Source organism: Sylvia atricapilla, chromosome 25 (assembly GCF_009819655.1).
Source record: "Sylvia atricapilla isolate bSylAtr1 chromosome 25, bSylAtr1.pri, whole genome shotgun sequence".
NCBI classification, from domain to species: domain Eukaryota; kingdom Metazoa; phylum Chordata; class Aves; order Passeriformes; family Sylviidae; genus Sylvia; species Sylvia atricapilla.
Window position 1 is genome coordinate 5,513,321 of NC_089164.1, and position 25,318 is coordinate 5,538,638.

Below are 25,318 nucleotides of genomic sequence, written 5' to 3' on the forward strand. Positions count from 1 at the left end.
TTCACCATGAAACCATGGCCGCAGGTACCACATACACACATATTTTGAACATTTTCAGGAATGGTGATTCCACCATTCTAGGCCCACTGCCCTGGGCAGCCTGTGCAAGGGCCTGACCACTCCTTCACGGAAGAAATTTTCCCCAATCTCCAACCTCAACATACCCTGGCCCAGCTTGAGGCCGTTTCTTCCCGTCCTGACGCTGTTCCTCAGGAGCAGAGCCAACCCCCCCGGCTGCCCTGTCCTGTCAGGGAGTTGTGCAGAGCCAGCAGGTTTCCCCTGAGCTCCTTTTCTCCAGGCTGAGCCCCTTTCCCAGCTCCCCGAGCCGCTCCCGGGGCTCCGGCCCCTCCCCGGGCCCTCACGGTCTCTGTGCTGCGAGTCGCTCGGGGGCCGCTGGGGGGCGCTGTGGGCCCCGCCCCGGCCTCGTTGCTCGGCAACCAGCCGGCACCCGGGGGCGGGGCGCTGTGCGCGCAGCGTGATGACGCCATCAGAGCGCGCGGCGCGGGGAGAGGGAAGGGCGGGGGGAGGCGAGGTGTGCGGGCCGGGACCTCTCCCCGCGGCGGTGAGTGCGGCCGGGCAGCTCCGGGCTGGGCGGGGAAGGGCGGGGCCGGGCTGCCGCCCCCGAGCCGCTCCGGGCGGGTGTCGCCGGGGCGGCCGCGCCGCGGGGGTCGCGGTGGGCGGGGGCGCCGGGCGGGGCGGGCGCTGAGGGCGGGCGGGCGGGGCGGGGCGGCGCGGCGGCAGCGCCCCCTGTCGGCGGCGGGCGCCGTGCCATGTGGCCGTGCTGGCTGTGCCCGCAGGTGCCGCGCGCCATGGCCCCCCCCAAGGACATCATGACCAACTCCCACGCCAAGTCCATCCTCAACGCCATGAACGCCCTGCGTAAGAGCAACACGCTCTGCGACGTCACCCTCCGCGTGGAGCACAAGGACTTCCCGGCCCACCGCATCGTCCTGGCCGCCTGCAGCGACTACTTCTGCGCCATGTTCACCAGCGAGGTCGGTGCTACCGCCAGCCCTGGGTGCTCCGTGGGTGGAGGAGGCAGGGCTGCCCAGTACTTGGGCTGTTCACTGTTGAGCTGCTCAGCAGCTGGGCCAGGGTCCCCCTGTGGGGCCCAGGATCCTCTTGTGGTGATCCTGAAGTCCATTGGATCCTCCGTGGTTCCTCAGGATGCCCCCGTTGTGGTTCTTGATCCCTTCATGGTGGCTCTGGTTGCGTCAGGACCCTCCATGGTGGCCCTGGATTTCTCTATGGGCTCCAGGTCCCGCCTTGGTGGACCTGGGTCTCTGTGAATCCCCCCATGCTGGTCCTGGAGCCCTCTGGATTCTGTCCTGGTGGCCGTGGAGCCCTCTGAGGTGATTTATGTCTTATTATGGTGGCCCCAGAGCCCTTTATTGTGACCTGGTGGGGAGTTAAGAGGTTGTGGCAGGCACTCTGGCCTTGATTCATGCTCTGCTGTGACCACCCTGTGGCTAGCAAGCTGCCAGGCTGAGCCGCCAAGCTGGAGAGTTGTGATCCATTTACTTATCTTTCTAGTGGTGGTTTGTGGTTTCTGTGGTTCTGGGCATCTTTTCTGCCTTGGTGCTGAGCTGTGGGAGCCATGCTGGAGAGTCTGGGCACCGCTTTCTGTGGAAGGGAGGGTGTTTGATGCATGCTCTGGGCTCCCCTTGGCACTGGTGAAAAGCTGGGCTGTGCTGGTGTCCTGCCATGGGGTTGTCACTGGGGCTGGGGTGGCTCTGAGCCCCAAGTGCTGCACTCAGCACATCTCACCTGTGAGCACCTTGGCTCTCGGTGCTTCCTGTGGGACTTGCACTACCTGTGCAGTTTCCCTGAGTCATGGACAGGCACTGCTTCACTAGAACTGGCAGTCACTGTTAAACGTCACATGCTTTGCCTGGCTTTGTCTTTATAAGTTTGAGTCAATCTTTGCAGCTTTTTCGTATGGAAGATTCTTTCCTTGTCCTACCACCTTCCCCACTAGCAGGAAGAAATATTTTTAAGTAGCTCACAGGTCCTAAAGCCCTCCCTGCTAGCCCAAGAGTCACTGCAGCAGAGAATGATTTTTTTCTTTGTTTTACCCAGGCATGAAGGCTGTGGCAGAGCTCTCTGTGTACCCAGTGCTGTCAGGGCAGCAGGTGTCTCAGTTTTTACAGTCGTGTGCAAAAAAACCAAAATAATGCATCTGTGGCCTGACCACGGACCAGTATCTTTTCTTGTCCATATCCTCATGAAATTTGTAAATTCATCAGGTTTGTGGTCTTTCTCTGCAAAAAGGAGATGTAATTAAATGAAGAAAACACACAAAGCAAATTCAATCCCTGGAGGCTGAAGTTCTCTGTTCTCCAGTAGCTCTAGGTGCTCAGCAGTACAGCAGAGGATCTCTGCTTCTCTGGGTTTGTCATCACGTTCCTGTCAGTGCTTCAGATTCCTGGACTCTGTCTGGCAGTGTGCAGAGATCCAATCACTCCGTGTGCTCCAGAACATTCTTTGTGGCTGCTAACAAAGGCTGGGCCTTGGTGTGTTTTGGGTCTGAGCTGAGTTGTCTCTCTTTGCTTCGTTACAGTCATGTTAACTGTAACATCATAGTGACCTTCATTCACACATGTAAATCTTTCTCGGAAATCAAATTCTTCCTGGGAAAATTCCTGTGCTCAGTGGGAAGAATTGCTTGCTCTCTCATGCTCCCACAATGCCTCTGCTTTAGGGGCTTTTTCTTTTGCTTAGTTTGTGTTTCTTCCAAATTTGCTTCTTTGTTATGGAAACCCTAAAGTGACCGACCTGCCAAGGGGCACACAATTACAGAGTGTTTGTGGGAGAGCTTCCTTCCAGGAAGGGGCAGCTTGGTAAACCTCAGAGTGTACATGTTTCCTGTGTGTGTCAGTGACAAGTGTGTCGGGGCCTGTGATGGGACAGTGCTTGGACACTCTCCAGGCACTTGTGGGTGCAGGGTTTGGCCAGGCTGGGACTCCAGAGAGCTGTGTGTGGTGTCAGGGTCTGACAGGCCCTGCCAGGGCTTCCTCAGCACTCCATCACTTGCCTCCTGCAGGTCTGGGGCTGCTTGGCTGCTCTGGTGTGCCAGGCTGGGCTTCAATTTGTTCAGAATTGATCTTGAGGTTATGCCATGGCATTCCTGGCCTTTTATCCTGGAGTTAGGCCACAGTATGCCTGGTGTGACATCTGTGCATGGCCAGTACAGCACTGAGACTGTCAGCAGATACTGTTGTGATAAAGAACTGACATTGCTTGTCTGTGTCTCAAGTTTCCTTCCTTCTCTCACTTCTGACTTGTAACATTTTGAAAAGTTCTCAGTCTAGCTTAGTATTAATTTCTTCCTGTTTTCTGTTCCCGTTTTACAGAATGAGGAGAAGCCACTGATCACCTGATGAACCCCAGGCTTTTCACAGCACTTTCCTTTGCCCCTGTGCTGAGCAGTATGGGAGAACTGAAATGCCATCAGTTTTACTTGCAGGGTTCTTCCTTGTAGTGAAAATTGCAGAGCAGTTTTATCTCCTCTGGATCTTGGTTGTGCACTGGTATTTGTCTTTGGCCAAGTCAACATGACTTGGGATCTTTCAAGAGCTGATCACTGGCTCCACCTCAGAAAGAAACTATTCTGTCTTCTCTTGGAGGCTATATTCTAGAAATTGAAAGGTTCTTTCCCCACAAAACAGAAATATTATTCTGAAAGTAAGCAACTGATATTTCCAGATTCTTACATGGTCAACTTGCCTGTCTGTGTCTCCAGGGTACATGAGCCCACAGCAGCACTGCCATGCCAGCATTTCTCTTCCCCTGTGAGAAGAAATTGGGGTTTATTCCAGTGTACTTTTGTGTATCTGCATTACTAAAGGCACAGACAAGAAGTAGCCTTGGCTAAGAAAGGAGCTGCAAAATTTTAGACCCATTCTCCTGCGTGATTGTCGTGGTTTAATCCCAGGCAGCAGCCAAGCCCCTCAGAGCCCTGTGCTTGCTCTCCCACCAGCAGGATCAGGGAGAGAGTCAGAAGGATAAAAGCTAGAAAAATTATGGGTTGAGATAAAGATAGTTTAATATGGAAAGCAAAAGCCACGTGTGCAAACAAAGCAAACCCAGGAATTCACTCCCTGTTTCCCATGGGCAGGCAGGTGTTGAGCCATCCCATGGAGAGCAGGGTTCCATGACATGTAACAGTGACTTGGGAAGACAAACACCATCACTCCAAACATCCTTCCCCCTCCTTCCCTCTGCCCCCAGCTTGATACACGGAGCGTGATGCCACATGGTCTGGAGCACACCTTGGATCACCTTGGGTCATCTGTCCCAGCTGTGTGTCCTCCCAGCTCCCCGTGCACCCCCAGCCCCTGGCCAGCCCTGCAGTGTGAAAAGCAGAAAAGCCTCGGCTCTGAGTGACCACTGCTCAGCAATAACAAAAGTGTCTCCGTTATCGTTCCTACGTTCAGCACAAATCCAAAATACAGCCCTATGCCAGCCACTGGGAGGGAAATTAACCTTACCCCAGCCAAACCCAGCACAATGATTTATGGATGGAATGGAAGAAGCAACATTGTGTTTCACAAAAGAGCTGTAGCCTGCAGCCCTCTGCCTTAAGGCTTTCAGCCACTTGGGCATCTTGAGGCAAAACTCCTGAGGCCTCAAAGTGACTCTCCTTAATCGTTTTCCTGGATGCTGCAGTTGATTTTGGATCTGTACTGCTGCACACTCCCTGTGATGTTAGAAATGTGCTTGTATGAGGGGGTATCAATCCCTGGCAACTTTACTTCCTTAAGGGAGAGTGAGCAAAGTTCTGATATTAACAAGGTGGGCAATGGATCTGAAGTTCTGACAGCAGGGAGGCAGAGATGTGTCTGGTGCCTCGAAAGTAAACAGTGAACACCTTGGAGAGGAAAGCTGCCTGGCCTATGTGTTGGTTAGCATTATAATGACCAACAGTTTGCATTCTGAGTCCATGGATGTGGCATGGATGAATGAGGGACTGTGTGTGTCCCAGCAGCCCAGCACTGAGCACTGCAGGCAGTTCTCTAATGCTGCATACACAGGCTGGAGCTCAGCTCAGAGTCCTCATGAGTCTGAAAGCCTGAGAGAATTATGATTTTTGAGTCTGGAGAAGGTGCTGGGGTGGCCTTCCAGTACCTGAAGGGAACCAACAAGAAAGATGGAGGGAGACTCTTTTCACTGGGGTTACAGGAGAAAGGGGAATGGCTTCAGACTGACAGAGAGGGTCCAACCAAGACCATTCCACGGTTCTGTGTTCAGAATCAAGTTGTCTCCACGCTGAGATGCATCTTTAAGTTGTGCTATTGTCCTGATTCTGCATCACTCACATTAGGTGAAGTTACATTAAATACTTCCTTCCTTCTAGGCATGCTGAGCAAAATAACAACCAAGTAGTAGAGTGCAGCAGAAATACAAGGGAAGCAGGAAGTACTCATCTGTATGGTATTAGTGCTGTCCTCATGGTTTGTGTTGTGGACAGCACTATAAAGAGAGTGTGTGCATGGCTGATTGATTGGGGGTCAGGGAGCTGCTTTATCAGCTCCAGGCTGAGGTGTGAAGAACTGATGCTTACAGCTATCAGGAAGTCAATAGAAGTTTGTAACATCTTTGATCCTAAATATGTATGGTCTATGTCTCTGCTTATTGGAATACTTTGAACATCTTGATCAGTTCTGAACTGTGGTGGCATCTGTGTCCTTTTGTGGTACAAACAGCTTAGTCTTGTTTCAGGAATGTTTTGTCTGGCCCAAGGCGGGGAACTGGTTTTAGCTTTTGAATGCAATGCCTGGCCTGTCACACACAGCAGGTCAGACAAGGTAATTTGCTGTTCCTTCCTGACTTGAGAATCCATAAAGTTTGTTCACTGAGTCAACAGATTCAAGAGGCGTCTTCCCTCAGATTACTTTGAGGGTCACCATTATGTCCTGTATTTCTCTACTGCAAGTGTATCTGCATCACAGAAAGGCCTTAGTCCCAGCAGACACCTCTGCTGTGTCATGGAGTGCCTCTGCAGGAGTAGCTTCCACTGCTCTTATTTTCTGTATTCTGTATCACCTCCTTTTTCCCCAGCTGTGGCAGATTTGAAGCTCAGTGCTGGTGCTTTGACCATGCTTTCTGCTCCCTGAGCCTCTATTCAACTGGCTGTACCATCTCTGGGCTCATTCTTGGCAAGAGAGGTCATGGGCTTTCATCTGCATTGTGCTTGCACTGCTGCTGACTGCTGCAGAAGTCAGGGGCTGGTTTTGCAGCGTGCCACAGAAAGATCACTATCTCTTGAGGTGCAGCCAAGCTGCTGAGCTGGCAGCAGTGTGCAGGGTGTCATTGGTGAGCCCACCAGCCAGTCCATTGGTCAGGAATCATCAGGTGCTCTGCCAGCAGCTCTGTGCTGGAGGCACTGAACCACAAAACTGATGCTTTGTGAAATATAATCTGGTTTGTGCAAATTTGATGGATTCACAGGATTTGCTGTTCCCAAAGACTGACCGTTGAGAGGAAAATGTTCCTTGGAAAAAATAATTATTCCAAAATTAATCATAGAGGTGGTAAAATAGTCAGGGGACAGAGTCTGGATTGTGTGCTATCACGGCACAAACTGTAATTTTATTTAATTTCATATTAGGAATAAAGTTCACCATAAGCTTGAAGAATGAATCAGGAAACGGACAAGCTGAGAAAACTTTTTCTTTGGCTTGGTTTTAGAGTGGAGTGATGAAGATGTCCAGGTGTTGGAAAGGAAAATCACTCATCGGCACAAGAATTGACTTGTTCAGGTTTAGGGCTGGACATGCTCCAGGGGGAGGTTACCAAAGCTCAGGCAGAAGGATGTCCCAGTGATAGGGGGCACAGAGATGCCAAATTTCTGGGCCACAGAGACACTTGACAAAACTCCCAAAATAAGGAAGAAATTGATAAAGCCAGCTCAGCAGCTGTGCTGAACGTGGTTCTGAATGGGTACAAGGTATGTCCAGCAGGGGCATGTCTGACAGCCACCCACTCCAGAAGTCCCCTGACCCAGAAGAAGAGAAAGACTGAGCATGGGACTAATTAGCATAAGAAGCAAGGAAATCGTTAACCAATAGAAGATAGAAAACTAATCAGTAAGAGAACTAAGTAGCTTTTAGCCAATGAACCTTAATGCCTTTGTTTGCTAAAATGTATAAATAGTAAACAGTTTTACCAGCCGTTGCCTTTGGGGATTGGCCCCCAGCCTCCCTTTTCTGTGCTGAGCTGAAATTAATTGAATACCCGAACTCTGGGTGTGGATTGGCCTCTTTCACACCAGGTGAAAGAACCTGGTTTGGGCCAACAGTTAGGTGGGGACTCCATGTAAACTGCAGAGTGTCACACACATCCAGCTGAGGGAGGAATTCCCTTGGAGTAAAGCTTGAAGTACTACATGGAGAAGAGTTTAGTTGTCTTGCACAGGTGACACACGTAATCTCTGCTGACTCAGATCTCAGCTCACAGCTTTTACTGTGCAGTGTGAATGTCCTTTTGATCCATAAAGAATTTTGTCTCTTACTCGTTCTGTAAGTGAATTTTGTAGGGAAATTCCCTCCTTCCCTATATCCTTTCAATGAGCACCAGAATAGAAAGGACAAATCTCTGTTGAAACCTCTGACAGATCTTACTTTCATACTTGCTAAGTGTTCTGGGCTTTCTGATCACATTAATGAAAAATAAAGCTGTGTATCCCTTTTAATTTACAGCTCTCAGAGAAAGATAAACCCTGTGTGGATATCCAGGGCCTGACAGCCTCCACCATGGAAATCCTGCTGGACTTTGTGTATACAGAAACTGTGCATGTGACAGTAGAAAACGTCCAAGAATTGCTGCCAGCAGCATGTCTGCTTCAGCTGAAAGGTAATTCAAGGATTAGCACAAATTGCATCATTGCTGCTTTTTAGAAATTTGGTTTGTTTGACCCTCTGCGCATGAAAGAGAGATTGGGGGAGGAATAATATTTTTAAGTAGTTATGTCAAACTTCTCTTCTCTTGTGCGCTGTGGTCTCATTGGTAGAGGGATGAATTTGGGTGCAAAACAAAATGATAACACAGGTTCCATTCTTTGAGCTACTGTACTTCTGCAGGAGTATTCCCAAGAGGAGTTGTGAGCTGTACAGCACATAAATGTTAAAGCTCAGCTACATTATTATAATAAGCAATCCTAGATGTTATTTGACCTGCCATCACAGTATGTCTGGGTCAGTAACAGACTGGTTGTTGTCATTGCACAGGCACCTATCAGGAGCTATCCTGGACAATTATCCCAAAGACAGCTTACCCAAAAGTTATCATAGACATAGAAATCTGGTGCCACATCCACTAGCAGACACATTAGTGGTTTATAATCCATTAAGCTGAGTACAACTCACATTGGAGTCTTCCTAGTATCAGATAGGTGTAATGTTTTCATGGAATAGAGCAGCCAGAGCTCAGTGCAGCCCAAACACATGGTCTGGTTGCTCCAAGTGCATTCGGAGTCTCCAAAGCAATACATACATGTGTGTGTGTTTCTGTAGTACTTTTACTTGTTATTTAAATTGGATTTTCATTATTGCTTAGAACTTTATTTTTTGAAACCCTTGCCAAAGCAGTGGATTGATAGTAAGCATGCAGTGCTCATTCACCCCTCCAATTTTCCGTAGGTGTGAAACAAGCTTGCTGTGAGTTTCTAGAAAGCCAGCTGGATCCATCAAATTGTTTGGGCATTCGGGATTTTGCTGAGACACACAATTGTGTGGATCTAATGCAAGCTGCAGAGGTCTTCAGCCAGAAACATTTTCCAGAGGTGGTTCAGCATGAAGAGTTTATCCTCTTAAATCAAGAAGAGGTTGAAAAGCTCATCAAGTGTGATGAAATTCAGGTAAAACCTGAAAAGTATCATTACTGTGCAAAGCATTGAAATAAAACATTGAAACCAGTCAGTAATTAGTCCATACTCCTGGGGTGGACTCCTCACACAGTTCTTGAACTTGAAATTTAATTTTTAAGAGGCGTCTATTTTTATTTTTGCTAGTTTGTAATTTTATCAATACCATGTAGCGTCTCTGTAAGAATTTGTTGTCAGACAAGTGTTTCTTGCAAGTCCATCACAGGAAGTTAGTTCCCTTTGCAGAGTTACTGCCCTTTCATTCCCTCTTTTCCCTGGAGAAGGTAAGTTGTCTCAATGCCTACATTTCAGAAATAGCCCCAAGCTTTAACTTCTGTTTGCCTGCTGATCAGCAGCACAAAGAATCCTAGGATGGTGCAGGGTGGTCTGACTCTGCAGGGGGTTACAGGGAGATTTAGTTCCCTGAAGGTGAGCTTCTGGAGGATATGCTATTTGACTGGAACATATCAAATACATTTTCCCAACTTTTCTGTGAATAAGTTGAACATTCCCTGGTAATGAGGAGAGAGGTTGATTATTTATGGAGGTGGGTTTTGTCAAGACCTGATGTTCACTGCAGTTGGAAGGCTCAAAGCTATCACTGCTCAGAATTGCTTGGAACAGGAATGCTTGGAAGCAAACCAGTGTATGGGATGTCGTTGGTGGGATTCCTTAAAAGCCAGTTCAGGGGTAGCCAGAGGAGAATTGTTGATGTATTCCTTGAAAGTGGTCTTCAGCCATGCCAACATCCCCTTGTTAATGAGGCTGCTTGAGAAAGAGCATGTGAGACGGTGGTGAAGGACCCAGCTCCAGCTGGGATCCACAGTGGAGAAGGCTGAGTGTGTTTGGTGTTTGACAAGCTGCAGTTTTGTGCTGTGAGGGGCTGAGCTCCTGTGGATTGTGAGCAGAAAATGAGGAACTTCAGAATGACCCAGCCAAGCTTCTTGGGTGATCTGCTTGGGAAAGGGAACATTCCTTGTGGATTGGAAGGGCTGGTTCAGACCTTGCAGCAGGCAGTGTGTTGGGCATGGACTGTTGTACCTTAAGAGTCTGTGGCAAGGGAGGGGATTCTCCTCCTCTTCTCTGTCCTTGTGAGGACTCACCTGGAGTGCTGTGTCCACGTCTGCAGTTCTCAGCACAAGAAACACGTGGACCTGTTAGAGAGGGTCCAGAGGAGGCCACAGAGATGCTGAGGGCTGGAGCCCCTCTGCTCTGGGGCCAGGCTGGGAGAACCGGGCGTGTTCAGCCTGGAGAAGAGACAGCTCCAGGGACACCTTATAAAGGGCCTTATAAAACAGAGGAAGAGTGATTTTTTACATGGACAGAGAGTGATAGGACAAGGAGTAACAGTTTTAAAGAGGAGAGGTTTAGATTTGATGTTGTGAAGAAATTCTTTCCTGTGAGAGGTGCTGAGGCCTTGGCACAGGTTGCCCAGAGAAGCTGTGGCTGTCCCATCTCTGGAAGTGTCCAAGGCCAAGCCAGATGGGGCTTGGAGCAGCCTGGTCTGGTGGAAGATGTCCCTGCCCATGGCAGGGGTGGAATGGGATAGACTTTAAAATCCCTTCTAACCCAAACCAGTCTGGAGCAGATCTCTCTCCTGCTGTGCCAGCACAGTGGTACTGTGTGGAATGAAGAGCGTGGTAAGGGAACACCCTCAGAAAATCTCTGGGCTGCTCAAGAAGTGCAATGACAGGTCCTCATTGTGATCCTGCCTTAGTGTTACTCACCGTTTATCAGAAAACATAAACGATTTAATGAGCAGTAAAACTGTTAAATATATCTGAGGACATTCAGTTCAGGAGGGAATAAATCAACGCAAGATTATTGCATTTAAGGAGGAGGTGGGGAAATTGGAAGCAATACAGTGGTCTGCTCTCCTTTTGTGAGCTCTAATTGTCCTTTCCCTGTAATTCCAAAAGAAAGAGGCCATTCCAAATTACACTGTAACAAATATAAAACAATAGCATAGAAGAATGCCTTACATAATTAACCTCTGTGTCTCCCTGATTCAAAACATTCTGCCTGACAGCTTCAAACTAGGCTTCAAAGGGGACCAGTCATAGGCTGGTGGGAAGGCTCAGTGCTTTCATCACAGGCTCTTCTTTTATCTTCATGTTTAGTCTGAGTTAACAGTCTTTGTGATAATAAATTCATGTCTGATTTCCTTTTACATTGGATGATCATCAGATCAGATGTGCAAAAAGGAAACAAAGTCTAAGTAATATATAATTGAGATTTTCACAATTCTTTAGCATTTGGTAATCATAGGTGTCCAAAGTACCTGTGGTTCTCTAACAGTATCATATCTGGATGGTTTAGTCAGTGTCATCTCCAGAAGTGGTGTAAGCACCAGCATGTGTCAGTCCTAAATGGAGACAAAAATAAACTAGTGATAAAATAAACAGTAGAAATAAACGGTAACATTCATGCCCTGGGACTCTCCACTCTGAAATCCTTTGTAGTTTTTAAAAGGTGGATTGAAATAAAAAGATACCTCCTGCTTTGGCTGGAGTGTCCAAGGGGCAGTGCATAGGCACAGGACTGATGAGGCCTAAGCCAGACACTTCACTGCACAAAGGAAATCTGATTCTAATCATCTCTTTGATAGCACTTTGAATTTTGCAGGATCACAGCTCCTGCTCCAGAGAACTGGGGGAGCTGTCCTGTGAGTTCCCACTGGTCAGTGGGTGGAGCTCTCAGCTCCAGGCTCTGCTCTGCACTGTAGCACTCACTGCTCTGGGGCTTGGACTGCCTGTTGTTGATCTCAGTGCAGGGGAAAAAGCAAACGCAGATTTAAGGAAAAGAAAGTGAGGGAATTTGCCGTGCTTATGGGAATTTCCCTAAGGGTCTCATAGCTGAGCTGTCCTGTTCCCTTGCGTGCTGTGAGGCAGTACAACAGCCTGGATGTTGTGTGCTCCACGGCAGTAGCTCCAGTGTTATGCTGCCACGTGATCAGGATGTGCCTCCTGTTTGCAGGTGGACTCTGAGGAGCCGGTGTTCGAGGCGGTGATAAACTGGGTGAAGCACTCCAAGAAGGAGCGAGAGGCGTCGCTGCCGGAGCTGCTGCAGTACGTGCGGATGCCGCTGCTCACGCCCCGCTACATCACCGATGTCATCGACACCGAGGTACTGCCAGCACTGCCTGCTCCTGCCTGGCCTCTGCCGGCCCACAGAACCTCCTCAAAGCTCTTTCTCTGCTGCTGCTGTTTGGTGGTGACACTGTGGAGCTGTCCCTGCTCAGCCGCAGTGCCGCTGTCACACTGAGCGGTGTTTGCTGTGCCAGCAGTCACGGCGTTCCGCACTGCAGCCGCAGGGTGCCCTCTCCAGAGCCATTAGTCAGCTGTCTCTGCAGATACCCACAGCACCTTTCTCTTGTCATCTGTTGTGGTCTCCAACAAGTACTTTCTGCCTTCATTCCTAAGCGCTGGCAGGTCCTCTTCCCCAGGCTGAAGATTGCTAGCATTGATCTCATAGCTCTTCAGAAGGTGCCTGAGGTGCAGATGGCCAGCAAGTACCTCTGAGTGAGAAAGACAGCAGCTGTGTGGGTCCAGGACCAACACACAGCCAAGAGCCATGGCTAATGCTGCTGCTTTGTGTTCTGGGATGCTGCAGCGGCAGCCCAAAATGGGGATGATGCAAATTAAGCTTTTCAGTGCAAAATTAATTGCAGACAGGAAGTGATGCTGACCCTAGGCAAGATTTCAAAGGGAGGCCCAGGGAAGGTCAAACCAGCCTTAAGGTTAGATGGTGATAGGATGTACTCAAGGGTTACTAATGGTTACTCTCCCTTGTCACCTGACAGTTGCTGAATGGTGAATGACAGACATTTTTCTACATCAGCAAAAGGCTGGTTTAGCAACAGTCATCTCGGATGTGATAGATCGTGGATGTAATTACATGAGGACAACTTAATGGGCTGTTGTGTTAGGTTATGCCAGAGCTAAAGAGTGTTCAGTCAGCTTGTCATGGCCCACTTCAAACTGAAATTGAAGCTAATGGAAAATGGACTGGAACCAAAACAAATAGAAATCCAGCCTGAGACACATTGTGTTCAGCTCTCAGAGTGAATGTCCAGTGTGACCTGTCCAGTCTGACAGTGCCACACACTGGTGGCACATCCTCAGCTTGGGGCAATGTGGAGAGTGGAGCGTTGGCCCCATGTGGCTGCCTCAAATGGACACCTGTAGAGGTAAATCTGAACTTACTGAAGCAGCATGTACACCCGACACCCAAAGGAAAATAAGTGCTGAGCTGACAGGTTGGTCCAGGCCCTTGGCTAGGGAAGAGAATTACACAGCATTGTGCAAGGAGATGAGGCTGTCCTTGAGTGCCTCTCACTCTTCAACAAGACCTCAGTGCTCCTGTTGCCTCTTCACAGCTCCATGTCCTTTGTGCATAGTGATCAGGGCAGTAAATCAGCTGAACAGTTTTATTGTGCTGTGCTCCGTCTCTTCTCCAATGGCAGGTGCAGGACAAGTTATGTGGGGCAGATCAAGTGTGATTTCACTGCCAGTTCCCCTTCCTGGTCATGCTTCTGCTGGCTTAGATGGAGCAGAAGTGGCTTTTCCTTAGTGTTCCAATGCAACCATGTCCCTTAAGGAGCCTTCAGTGCCAGAGTGTGAGGATGGAGCCGCATCTTCTCAGCTGCAGTCTGGTCTTCAGCTGCCTTTACATTTCCCTACGTGCAGTGTCTGCACCAGGACCCGCACATGAGTCCTTTTCATGCTGTCTGAGCTGATGAGAGTTGGCTTTAGGACAGTTCTTCTGAGGTTTCTTAAAATACATTGCATGTACCAGTGACTAATGTTTCTCCCCAGCCTTTCATCCGCTGCAGCCTGCAGTGCAGAGACCTCGTGGACGAAGCCAAGAAATTCCACCTTCGGCCCGAGCTCCGGAGCCAGATGCAAGGACCCAGGACACGAGCACGTCTGGGTGAGCAGCAGGGAAAAGGACCCTGAGAGGGGCCAGAGCACTGCCAGGTGCTGTGCCAGACACCTTGTCTAGTGCCTCCTAATTGTGCTAATGCTGTTCACAGCAGTAACTTGTCATCTCATGGTACCCAGTGGGACAGAGCGGGGACTGGAGCAAAGGACAGAGGTGCCTCTTTTACAGAGCACGATTGCTTACTGCCAGTGTGGGGAGTAGCTGATTGCCTTTAATCCTATGCCCCTGCTGTGGCCTTAAAAGCAGTTTCCCGAGTTGCTAATGTCTGCAGATACATTCGTCCCAGCATGCAGCTGTGCAAGAACTGTGGGAAGAGTTTCATCCTGTCTGAAGAGGCAGGTATCAAAGTCCAAAATAGAGCTGTAAGGAGAGTGACAGTTGCCTTATAGTGACAGCAAGTTTGCACAGCAAACTGAACAGGGGATGGTGCAAGGAGGAAGATGGAGATGTCCCTCTTCCCTTTCAGAGGTGCGTTTTTTCCTCCCTAGCCTTGTTAAGGCAAATAAATGATGATATCTTCCTTTATTTCAGTAACTCCTACCAAGCATGGTCACTGAATTGTTTGGAAAATGCTTGTCATAGGGCTGTGAGCACTCAAGAGCAACATAAATGTAGGAATGACCTACAAAAGAAGGAAAAGTATTTTACTGGCTTCTTCTGTCAGACTCTGTGCCATGTCTGTGTCCTGGTGCACTCCCAGGGCACTGCCATCAATGCCAGCATGGACCATTCTTCCTGCAAGGAATCCTCACTGTGTGTTCTCCAGTGCTCCTGCAGGTGTGGTGGAGAGAGACCCCAAGATCCCTTTGTGGCCTCTTTTAGGGGACAGAAAGCAGTTTATCCACATGAGGAGTAGGGCAGATTAGGCTTGTCAGAGATACAGTAATCAGACTTTGTGGCCTGAAGGGAGTGTTGTTATGCTGTTCCTCCATAGTCCAGGCCTCAGCACATTTTGTGGGAATTTGTGTGCCAGTTTCAAAGACCTGCACTCAGCTCAGCCTGTCACTAGTATCAGCCTTCCAGTATCTGAAGGAACCTATAAGGAAGCCAGAAAGGGACTCTTCATCAGAAACTGCAGCAATGGGACAATGGGGAATGGTTTTACTCTGAAAGAGGGGAAATCTAGGGAAGAAATTCTCCCCTGAGAGGGTGGGGAGGCCCTGGCACAGGGTGCCCAGAGAAGCTGTGGCTGCCCTGTCCCTGGAAGTGTCCAAGGCCAGGCTGGATGGGGCTGGGAGCTACCAGGGATAGTGCAAACTGTCCCTGACCATGGCAGGGGGTGGAATGACAGGAGCATAGAAGTCTTTTCCAACACAAACCATTTTGTGATTCTGTGATTTTAGAAAAATGCATTTAGTTTTATTCCTAGTTGAAATACTTCACCTGATAAAAAGACATTAAAAATTATTTTATTGTCTAATTGTACGGGTTAAAACTGCACATTATTGCTGAGGTTTATCCTTTGGATTCAGCCCTAGCTGTTTTAATTGATTCCATACCATCTGATCTCAGCAATGTGTCACTTATAAACTGTGATCAAGGCTTGTATTAACTTTGCATGGGAGGAACTGAAGTGATTGCACTTTTAGCTGCCTTACTGGAAAGGAGGCTTTCCAAGATGTTGGAGCTCTTGTGAATCCTTCCCAGTTATTTTTATATTATTCTTCATCTGAGATGGCAGCTTTTCTGCTTTGTGACAGATATAAAGTCCTGTTAAATGTTGTTGTTTGGTGTTCAGTCCTTGTGTAATGAAAGGCTGGACAGTCCTAAATTCTAGTGATAAACTCCCTGTTCCAGAAAGGGCCCAGGGAGTCAAGGGGATGCTGAGTTGTTCTAAACTTGAGACAGAACCCTGCTTCCAGGAGGTGATTAGAGGGGAAGTTACAACTCTCCAGGTCACAGCTGTTAATAACAGTCATGAGGAAATAAGAAAAATTCAGAGAAAAGAAAGCAGACGGAAGGCAATTTTGAAATAAAATACACAAGATTTAAGAGACAATTCCTTGGAAAATATTTAATTAGTTTTCCAAGCGTCAGACAGCCTGACTTGTTTGTCAGTTCCATGGTGAACAAAGTCCCCTAAATCAGGTCTGGATGTCACTTTGCAACCAAGAGGAAACTTTGTGTTGTGAGGAGGCTGCAAAGAAGCAGCCATTCTACAGATTCTATGAGATGGTGAGAGGATTGGGAAAAACAGTGGAAAAGATACAAAAGGAGACAAAGGAATGAACTTCAGCATCTGTCTAAGGCAGTTTGTTTTCTTAAAGTGCCTTTGATGTTTGATGTTAGGAGAAACAGCCCTCCAGCAGCCAGTTCCTAACACCTCAGTCAGTCGTCTGCCACATGCTCTGAAGAGTTTCTCCTTTCTCTTCCTTTGCTGAGCACAAAGAGAGTGTGAGTGCCTGAGCCAGGTTAGGTCCCTTCTCCAGAGCTAAGGCAAAAACAGGGATTTAGGGGCAGCTTTGTGCCAGGGAAGGCTCAGAGTTTCTTCAGGTTGTTCCCCTGAGGTGAGCCTTTGGTTGTGAAGGAATTGACTTGTCTTTGCTGTTCCTCTGTGCCTCAGGAGCTAATGAAGTGCTGCTGGTGATCGGCGGCTTCGGCAGCCAGCAGTCCCCCATTGATGTGGTGGAGAAATATGACCCCAAGACCCAGGAGTGGAGTTTCCTGCCGGTAAGGGACTGGTTCTGGCGACCACTGGGCTGACTAGACTGTGGGCAAACACTGATCCTGCAGCTCCGGCTGGATAACAGTCACCTTGGGCTGTCCTGTGCAATCTACTGAGGATTTCTGACAGAAATTCTTTAGAGATTTACACGGCGAGTGCTGAAACCACTTCAGCTTGCAGAGTGACTGAGGGAGAGGGGGTTGTTGTCACAGACCTGATCAGCTGAGCCTGCAGAGACCCACATCTTGGCTGTGGGAGTGAGAACTATCATGTTTCTTAGTGAAGGGGTGTTAAGCTTTAAGGTTAGTGATGATAATTGGAATGTCAATAGGAACAGTGTAATCAGTGCAGTCTTCAGGCTGCTGCGTGATCCCACTGCTTGCCCTGTTTTGGAGCGTAATGGGAAGAGAGAATTCCTGCACTGAGGACTATTTCTACCCAGTATTTCTTTAGCTCTGTGAAATGGTGGAGAAGTGCCTCTTTTTTAATATCACCATTGTGATCTTTTTTTGGAGGCTAAAAGCTTCATCAAATCAGAGTCCCCTCTTTTTCCCATTACCAGTGTCTGCAGGAGCCAGTGGGAGGCTAAAAGAATGTCCCAAATGCATCAAGGATTGTGCAGCAGCACAGGCTAAATTACATTTAGTGCAAAATATTGGAATGCAGAGAGACGTGGTCCTAAGAGGAGAGCATGGCAGGGGGAGGCAGGCACAGCCACTCAGGCTGTGTCCTTTAACTCCATAGCGCTCTGAGGCAGTGGGCCATTTCCCAACAGAGCAGCAGAAGAGGGTGGAAGAGCAGTGGTTGGTCTTCACGCCCAGTGCTGTTCCTGTCTTTGACTCGGTGTTGCTTTGCTGTCCCAGAGCATCACCCGCAAGCGGCGGTACGTGGCCACGGTGTCCCTGCACGACCGCATCTACGTCATCGGGGGCTACGACGGGCGCTCCCGCCTCAGCTCCGTGGAGTGCCTGGATTACACCTCAGATGAGGATGGCATCTGGTACTCCGTGGCTCCCATGAACGTGCGCCGAGGGCTGGCGGGAGCCACGACTCTTGGAGGTATGTCCTGGTCCTGCTGGGGCAGAACAGCCTGTTCAGCTCTGCCCTGAGATGGCCTGAGCTGGGCTGTGAAGAGTGGGCTGGCTCTAGGGGAGGAGGGGAGCCTGAGATTCTGCCTTCTCATCACCGGCATGCAGAAATGGAAAACTTGCCCACATATCCTGAGAGGAGCTCTGCCTCCGCTGCATTCCTGCAGCACATACCCATGAACTGGGGGAAACAGGCTCTGTGAGAGATTATGGAGTGGGAAGCTCTGAGGGTGGTGACAGTGTTGGGCAACACTGAGCACAGGACACCAAGTACAGCTGTGAGATCCAGCACTGGAGTGACTGGAACATCTGCAGGGAAGGAGTGAGGACTTTGGGGAGATACTGACATGAGGCTCACCACAGGCAGCTTTTGGGATTGGGCATGGCAGTGTTTCAGTGGTTCTGCAGCATGGAAAAAATATCTGAATTGTGTGTGTTCTCTTTCATCCATCAGCAAGAAGCAGATTTAAAGGCCAGATGGGACTTGTGTTTGTTTGTTGGGCCTGTGAGCCAGGCTGAGGAGCCTGGGTTCATCTTGGCTCCCGGTGTGCCACAGTCTGTTTTGTGTCCATGGTTTGCAGTCCATGTTGTAGCGTTGCCCCGTGTGGGAGGGCCCTGGTGCTCCATGTGCATGGCTGACTGGCTGGGCCCCACTCTGTCACTGCAGACATGATCTACGTCTCGGGTGGGTTCGATGGGAGCCGCCGTCACACCAGTATGGAGCGCTACGACCCCAACATCGACCAGTGGAGCATGCTGGGGGACATGCAGACAGCACGGGAGGGAGCGGGGCTCGTGGTCGCCAATGGAGTGATCTACTGCCTGGGTAGGTACCCTCAGCACCTCTGGGAGCTGTGCAAAGCCTGCCTTTTTACCCAAGTGACCATTCACGTGCTGCCTGAGCAGCACCAACCTGCCACATCTGTGTTAGAAGAGGTCTAACCTCGCTGGGCACCCAGAGCTGTGTCAGTAAGTGCTTCCTGACCCCACTGTTCCCATCACAGTGGCTTGGACTGCAGCTGCCTCATTCTGCAGAGAATGCTGCACACTGCAAATTACACTGCATTTGAGGGATGGCAGAAGTGTGGAGGATAAGCAATGCCAGCTGAGGCTTTGTGTGACCTGGGCAGTGTCTAAATGCCCAGAGATTAAGCAGGTAGCCATGGGACAGGGGGTGCACTGTGGCTGTAGTGCTCCAGAAATGTATCCTGAGCCTTTTGTTCTCCAGCTTCTTCCTGTAGCACTTCTTTCAGTTTCAGAGCTCCACACCAGCTGGGAATACAGTGAGATTGCCAGAGGACAAAGCACTCTGAGGCTTGTTCTGTGGGTCACCTTCTAGGCCCCAGAAAAGGCAGGCCCAGCGTTGCCCCCACATCTGTTGCAGTCCTGTTCCTGGGGAGTCACGGATCTTGGGCCCTGGTTTCACAGAACCACCGAATGGTTTGGGTTGGAAGGGATTTAGTCTCATTCCACCGCCTGCCATGTGCAGGGACACCTTTCACTAGACCAGGTTGCTCCAAGCCCTGCCCAACCTGGCCTTGAGTATGTCCATAAACCAACCACATTTATTCCTCTTCCTCACGCTGTCCCCCAGGGTGGATGGCAGCACACTGCTCCTTTGCTGGGGCTGCAGTGAGATTTTAGTATCGGCTTGTGAAACAGCTCTTGAGAGATCTCAGCCTACACCTTTCAGCCTCATGCAGCTGCAGCACAGACCTGTGCACAGAGCTGCACATCTGCAAGGCTGCACCAGCAGTGGCCTCAGTGTGCTCAGAGGCAGTTCCATGAGGCTGGCCTGGTTTGGGAAGGTGATGCTCTCCCACACAGCCCAGTGCAGTGTGAGGGCAGAGCTGGCTCTGGGCTGGCTGCAGGATCCTCTGCCACCAGGGTGGGCTGTGCTAATGGCAGTGCCACGCTGTGCTCGGGGCCCACCAGGCATGGTACTGCTCTCTGCACAGAAAACATTCTCCCCAGCTCAGCCCCATGGTTTGCTCCTGTGCTTTGTTTCAGGAGGCTACGATGGGCTGAACATCCTGAATTCTGTAGAGAGGTATGACCCCCACACTGGACACTGGACAAATGTCACTCCAATGGCCACCAAGCGCTCAGGTAAGAGCCCACAGTGCCTTGAGGTCAGTGTGTCCTGCTGCACTGAGGGAGCAATTACTGCTGGTGTGTTTTGCTGCCCTGAAGGATGCTCTGGCCCCAGTGGGTGGGTTGGCTTTGAGAAAGGATGATTTTACTGGCTTGAATTCCCAAGAGAAATACTGATTTTCACATTCCTCCATTCCGTACTGAGGTGTGTATTGAGGAATGTAGCAGCAGGGTTATAGGTTACATGGAGGGAGATGAAATGCTGTGTGACTTCCACAGCTAGGAACAGTGCCTGGCATGGAGAAGAGCTCACAGACTGACCACAGTGTGGGTCAGTGCTTGGCAGCTGCACAGGACATGGTGAAGGCAGGTGTGCCCTGCCAGGCTGCTCCTTCAGTGCCAGAGCAGTGTCCCCCAGCAGTGGGGTTACACAAACGGTGCAGTCACACAATAATTATCCCCCATCAACTTACCTCTCTGCCTGGTGTTCTCTCCAAGCTTTAAGTTGGCTGTTGTATCCAGGACACGAATACAGTTTAAATCCTACTTTTGGAGTATCCTTCTGGTTAAGCTCTCCTTCATTTCTCAGAGCAGTTGCTGTGGGGCTCCTGTAGCTCCTGTGTGCCTCAGGCCTCCTGCCCTCCAGGCCGTGGCAATGGGCTGCCCTGCTCCTGCCTGTGTGTGCATGTGCAGGTTGCTCTGTGCCTCCACACCTGTCTGGGCTCCTAGTGCTTACAGTTATGTGCTTAGACCCTCTTCCAAATCCCTTTTGAATTTGCTTTTTCTCTGCTTCTTGCAATAACTGAGCCTCACACCAGCCTGGGCAGCACTGCTCCATGTGATCCCTGTGCAGTGTTCCTGGTTAGGGACAAGTACTGGGTACTCAAAACTGGGCTCTGTTCCAAAAACATTTCAGCTTTCTTGTGCCTGCAGTGGCATTCGCCAAAACCCCAATCTTTAAATATATGTTCTTGTGACAGGGATATTCCTGTTAAGTGTTGGTTTATCTGCCAAAAATGGATTTGATTTAGGAGTTGGGCACTTTCCACATCCAGGAATGCCATACAAATAAAACACAGGATAAAATCTGTAGCTTCTTCTAGGTCAGAGGCACTGTGTGAGACTAATCTATGAATCTCTAGGAAGCTTGAGGATCAGGTGGCTTTCTGGTGGGTCTGCTTTGGGCACCAGAGAAGGCTGTCTTTGGACAAGACCAAAAGCAGAGTTCAAGGGAAAGCTTTCTCTAACAGGCATTTACCAGGTCTGTGCTCCCCACAGGAGCTGGAGGCTTTAGTAGCTGTGCCTTGGCTACAGCATGAGCTCCTTGGTGCCACAAGCCAGCAGGAACCTGGTGAGACTCTTGACCCCAATACTGGCTCACCTGGTTCCTTCCTTGGCACTGTGGCCTGGAGCACCAAAATCTGAAGCATGGGTGTGCCCAAGGGCCTTTTTTTGTCCAGGTTTTTGTGCCACCACTCTGGTACTAACTACTCACACCTTGGGTACTTGCAGCCTTCATCCTGGTGTCAGTTAAGTCCATCCTGGTGACCTTGGACCCTGTAGGACCTCTTTTGCCCCCAAAAAGCCCTCAAAGAATTATGCATGTGCAGACCTTTGAATTTCAAGACCAGAACTAAGAATAAGGTTAGCTTTATTCACAGAGATTATTTCCTCCTGGATTCTTTTCACCTCTTAGGACAGGTTCAGGAGGGAGGCTACCTCTCAGAGACTTTGGCCATATTGCATTGCTGGACCAAATTTCCCTGATTAAGCCTTGGTTTGGTCCTTCAGCAAAAGCTCCTAGAGAGCCCACTGGGCCAGCCTGGCCACTCCCAGCTGTTCTGGGGCTCTCAGCAAGGACAGACAGGGAAGGGCAGGATGCATGTAGTGGAACAGAAAGTCTTTTATACCCTGTTTGTAAAGAAACAGATCCATGCCCTAGAACTGCAGGGTAGCTGGCTCATTTCCTTCAGGATATTCATTAGTGCAAGAGCTCCATGTTGGTGGTGACAGTCTGACAGGGCTGACTGTGTTCCCAGCTGCAGGAACCCCTGAGGTCACTGTGTATGGATGGTAATGTCACAGTGTCCTCCAGTGCTGTACCTGAGGGGGCTGCCAGGGAGGAACCAAGGCTAGTGGGGGTTATTTGCTGCTGGTTTCATAAATTCACAGTTGGAGCAGCATATTATTGTCTGCTTTCACTGTGAGAACACCTGTTCAGGCAGCTGCTCCAGCTCCAGCCACCTCTGCCTCTGCAACAGTGTAGAAACCAGTTTTCATTTTGTCTTCCAGAGGAGTAATGTCAGGGAAATCCTTCCTCCAGCTTTGCATGGAGCAGTGTGCAGCTACTCTCCAGGCCACAGCCAGGAGCTGAGTGACACCAGGGAGTCAGAAACACCAGAGGAAGCTGTCTCTCTGTGCTGACAGTCCCAGCCAGCTGCCTGCCAGCAGAGTGGGCCTGGTGCTGCTCTGCTCACACACCTGTGGTCAGGTGTCAGCCCAGGTAAAGCTCTTGTGCTGCTGTGCTGCCTAGGCCTCCCATGCCACAGAGTCAGCAGTGTTTAGTGGAGTGAGATATTTTCATGTATCATATAGGAGACAACGACAACAGAAGCCACGGTTATCAGCTCTTTTGAGGGAGGTACAAGCATGAAAAATGTCCTGCGAAGAGGGAGGAACCGACCTGTGCAGCCTTGTGACAGTGAGCCCAGGGTCACTCGTGGGTGTGACTGTGCCACCTTCTCTCCGCAGGGGCCGGCGTGGCTCTGCTCAATGACCACATTTACGTGGTGGGCGGGTTCGATGGCACAGCACACCTCTCCTCGGTGGAGGCCTACAACATCCGCACGGACTCGTGGACCACGGTGACCAGCATGACCACGCCCCGCTGCTACGTGGGGGCCACGGTGCTGCGGGGCCGGCTCTACGCCATCGCCGGGTAAGCTCCGGGTGCTCTGCGCCTGGCCCGAGGGGACACAGCTGTCCCCGCCTTCCACGGGGCCTCTCCTCTGTGACAGGACACACCCCTGGGGTCACCACGGCCGACGGGCAGCACAAAGGGCAGGGCAGGCAGGAGAGCAGCAGCAGACAGCAATGTCAGCCTGATGTAGCGGTTATAACTCGGGCTATTCCTGCTCCATGCAGCTGTTCAGCCTCTCAGGAAGAGCTCTGAATGCCTCAGCCTCTTCCTTCAGCACCGTCCTTCATTTGTAACTTTCTGTCCTGGCAGATACGATGGTAACTCACTGCTGAGCAGCATCGAGTGCTACGATCCCATCATTGACAGCTGGGAAGTGGTCACCTCCCTGGGGATGCAGCGCTGCGACGCGGGAGTCTGCGTCCTGCGGGAGAAGTGATCCGGAGGAAACTCACAAAGAAAAACATTCTAAAAAGTCTCAGCTGGAGGAAGAGTCCCAAATGATTTGCCGTGACTGTTCTTGAGAGTTGTGGATGCTGTGGGAATAGGCACCAGAACAGCAGCTTTCTGTGCTGCTTGTGACTAGAGCATGTGCATAACTGTGTGATCTCAGCAGTCATCTGAAATCAGGGGCTCTGTGGGAAGCTGGAGGAAGGGGACGAATGGGTCAGGAGAAGCTGCACTCTCTGCTGTTCCTGTGGCTCAGTCTGTGGGCAGAGCAGAGTTGCCCCAGCCTGGTCTCAGGCAGCCTGGTGACCCCTCCCAAGGACATGTACATACCCCTGGGTCACCTCTTCAGCCTCCGCAGGACCCTGCGGGTCCTCGGGCCGCTCTCAGCCGTGTGGATGTGTGAGGGTGAGTCCAGCTGCTCTTATGTTCCAGCTTCAAATCATCGTGTACGTACTGAATGTTCCAATGTGCTCCCTGAGTGGGTGCAGAGCCAGGTTGGGTGATGTGTGTGAGGGGCCTGCACTGTCACTGTGTCTGCAGGGTCCTCGCAGGGCTGCACACAAAGGAGTCGCAGGTTAAAGCTGTCAACTACTGTGACACAGAGCCTGAGGCCACAGGGGCAGAGGGCAGGGCGGAGCTCGTTGCCTGCCACAGAAGCATCTGCAGTGTTTGTGCTCTTGATCAGGTGCTCAGCAAGGTTCATCACATCGTATTTCCTCAAAAAGCTTGACAGCTCCAGCTGCAAATGATGTGTGGCACTGGGAGCTTGGCCGTGGCTGCCCTGTGAGGAGGTCACCTGAGCTGAGGCCAGGAGAGTAGGGACACAGTGGCTGCTGCCCACCAAGGTCCTGCTGGGTGAGTCGCTGGGGTTTGTCCCCACACAGACCTGAGCCCAGCACACCCAAGGCAGCCTTTCACTCAAGTTCATTGTGTTGGTTTTCGTTTTATCAAGGATTTTTCTGCTTCCAGGGCTGTTCCGGAGTGACATCCAGAATTCTGTTTCACCCTTTGTTCTCAGCTGTTTATTCCCATCTCATAACTCCCCATCCTGTGACACTTGCTATCCCTGGCCTGCCCCAGGGGCCCGGGTGAGGCTCCCTGAGTGTCACACACAGCTCACGGAGCACTCCCTGCTCAGCATGTCCTGCCTCACTGGGAGCACGGGCCCCCTCTGCCATCAGCTTGGCCCCACAGTGCCTGGGCTCCATGTAGTGCTGCTCGTTGAGCTTCCTGCTGACTCCTTGCTTGGGGACAGGGTGGGATCAGGGACATGGTAGCATGACCTAATTATGCACTTTCAGCCAATGCTCTGACCTTCTGCGTTTGTTTCTATCACACAAGTGTTCTGTGGTTTTGTTTCCTATGTTTATTTTTTAATGAAAGTATAAAGAATAAAATATTTCCTGAGCCAGTATGAGTTTAGCTTCTGTTCTCCGCCTTCCAGACACATGTCTGACTATTATGTGAAGGGCCTGTGCAAACCCTGTGTTAGAGAGGCAGCTGCCCTCAGGTGTCTCTGCCCTGCAGCTTCAGCCCAGTAGTGACAAACAGCTGCTCCAGCTGTGAGATCTGTCAGCCAGGCCTGGAGGACTCCCTAAGGAGGGAATTTCTTGCAAGGTTTGTTGGAGAAGAGCGTGGCAGCAGAGAGGAGGAAAAGACTGTGATTACAGTTGACAGCAGTAATAAATCATCAGGGGCTGAACATGAGCCCAGGTGGCCAAGAAGGCCAGTGACACCTGGCTTGTGGCAGCCGTGGTGTGACCAGGACTGCTGAGCATCTGTCTGTGCTGGGCACTGCTGAGGTCACACCTCCAGTCCTGGGGACCCTCACAAGAAGAAAGACATTGAGGGGCTGGAGTGTGTCCAGGGAAGGGAACAGAGCTGGGGAAGGGGCTGGAGCCCCAGGAGCAGCTGAGGGAGCTGGGAAAGGGGCTCAGCCTGGAGAAAAGGAGGCTCAGGGGGGACCTGGTGGCTCTGCACAACTCCCTGACAGGAGGGGACAGCCGGGGTCGGGTCAGGCTCTGCTCCCAGGGAACAGGGACAGGACAGAAGGAAACGGCATCAAGTTGTGCCAGGGGAGGTTGAGGTTGGAGACTGGGAAAAACTTCTTCCCTGAAGGTGTGGTCAGGCCCTGGCACAGGCTGCCCAAGGCAGTGGTGGAGTCCCCACCCCTGGAAATGTTCAAAAGCTGTGTGGATGTGGCCCCTGGGGCCATGGTTTAGTGGTGATCATGGCAGTGCTGGAGGAGTGGTTGGTCTCAATGATCTTAGAGGCCTTTTCCAAATTAAACAATTCCA

General features: G+C 50.5%; 1 protein-coding gene across 4 annotated transcripts; it reads left to right on the plus strand.

Moving 5' to 3' along the window:
* The first annotated feature begins 478 nt into the window (after window positions 1-478).
* On the plus strand, window positions 479-24,435 carry KLHL12 (kelch like family member 12). 4 transcript variants are annotated; one of them, XR_010745387.1, is made up of 13 exons: window positions 479-562; window positions 798-995; window positions 7,701-7,854; window positions 8,640-8,857; window positions 11,840-11,989; window positions 13,681-13,795; window positions 16,371-16,477; window positions 17,336-17,531; window positions 18,228-18,386; window positions 19,571-19,669; window positions 22,406-22,592; window positions 22,884-23,876; window positions 23,991-24,435. XR_010745387.1 is itself a non-coding variant. In XM_066335923.1 (12 exons), the coding sequence occupies exons 1-12, from the start codon at window positions 479-481 to the stop codon at window positions 23,008-23,010; spliced, it is 1,794 nt and encodes a 597-aa protein (XP_066192020.1). In that variant the 3' UTR covers window positions 23,011-24,435. The 4 variants fall into 4 exon arrangements, 1 of the variants encoding a protein (XP_066192020.1); XM_066335923.1 differs by having other exon boundaries at window positions 22,884-24,435; XR_010745388.1 differs by lacking the exons at window positions 22,884-23,876; window positions 23,991-24,435 and adding an exon at window positions 21,947-22,157 and having other exon boundaries at window positions 502-562; window positions 22,406-22,532.
* The last annotated feature ends 883 nt before the right edge of the window (window positions 24,436-25,318 follow it).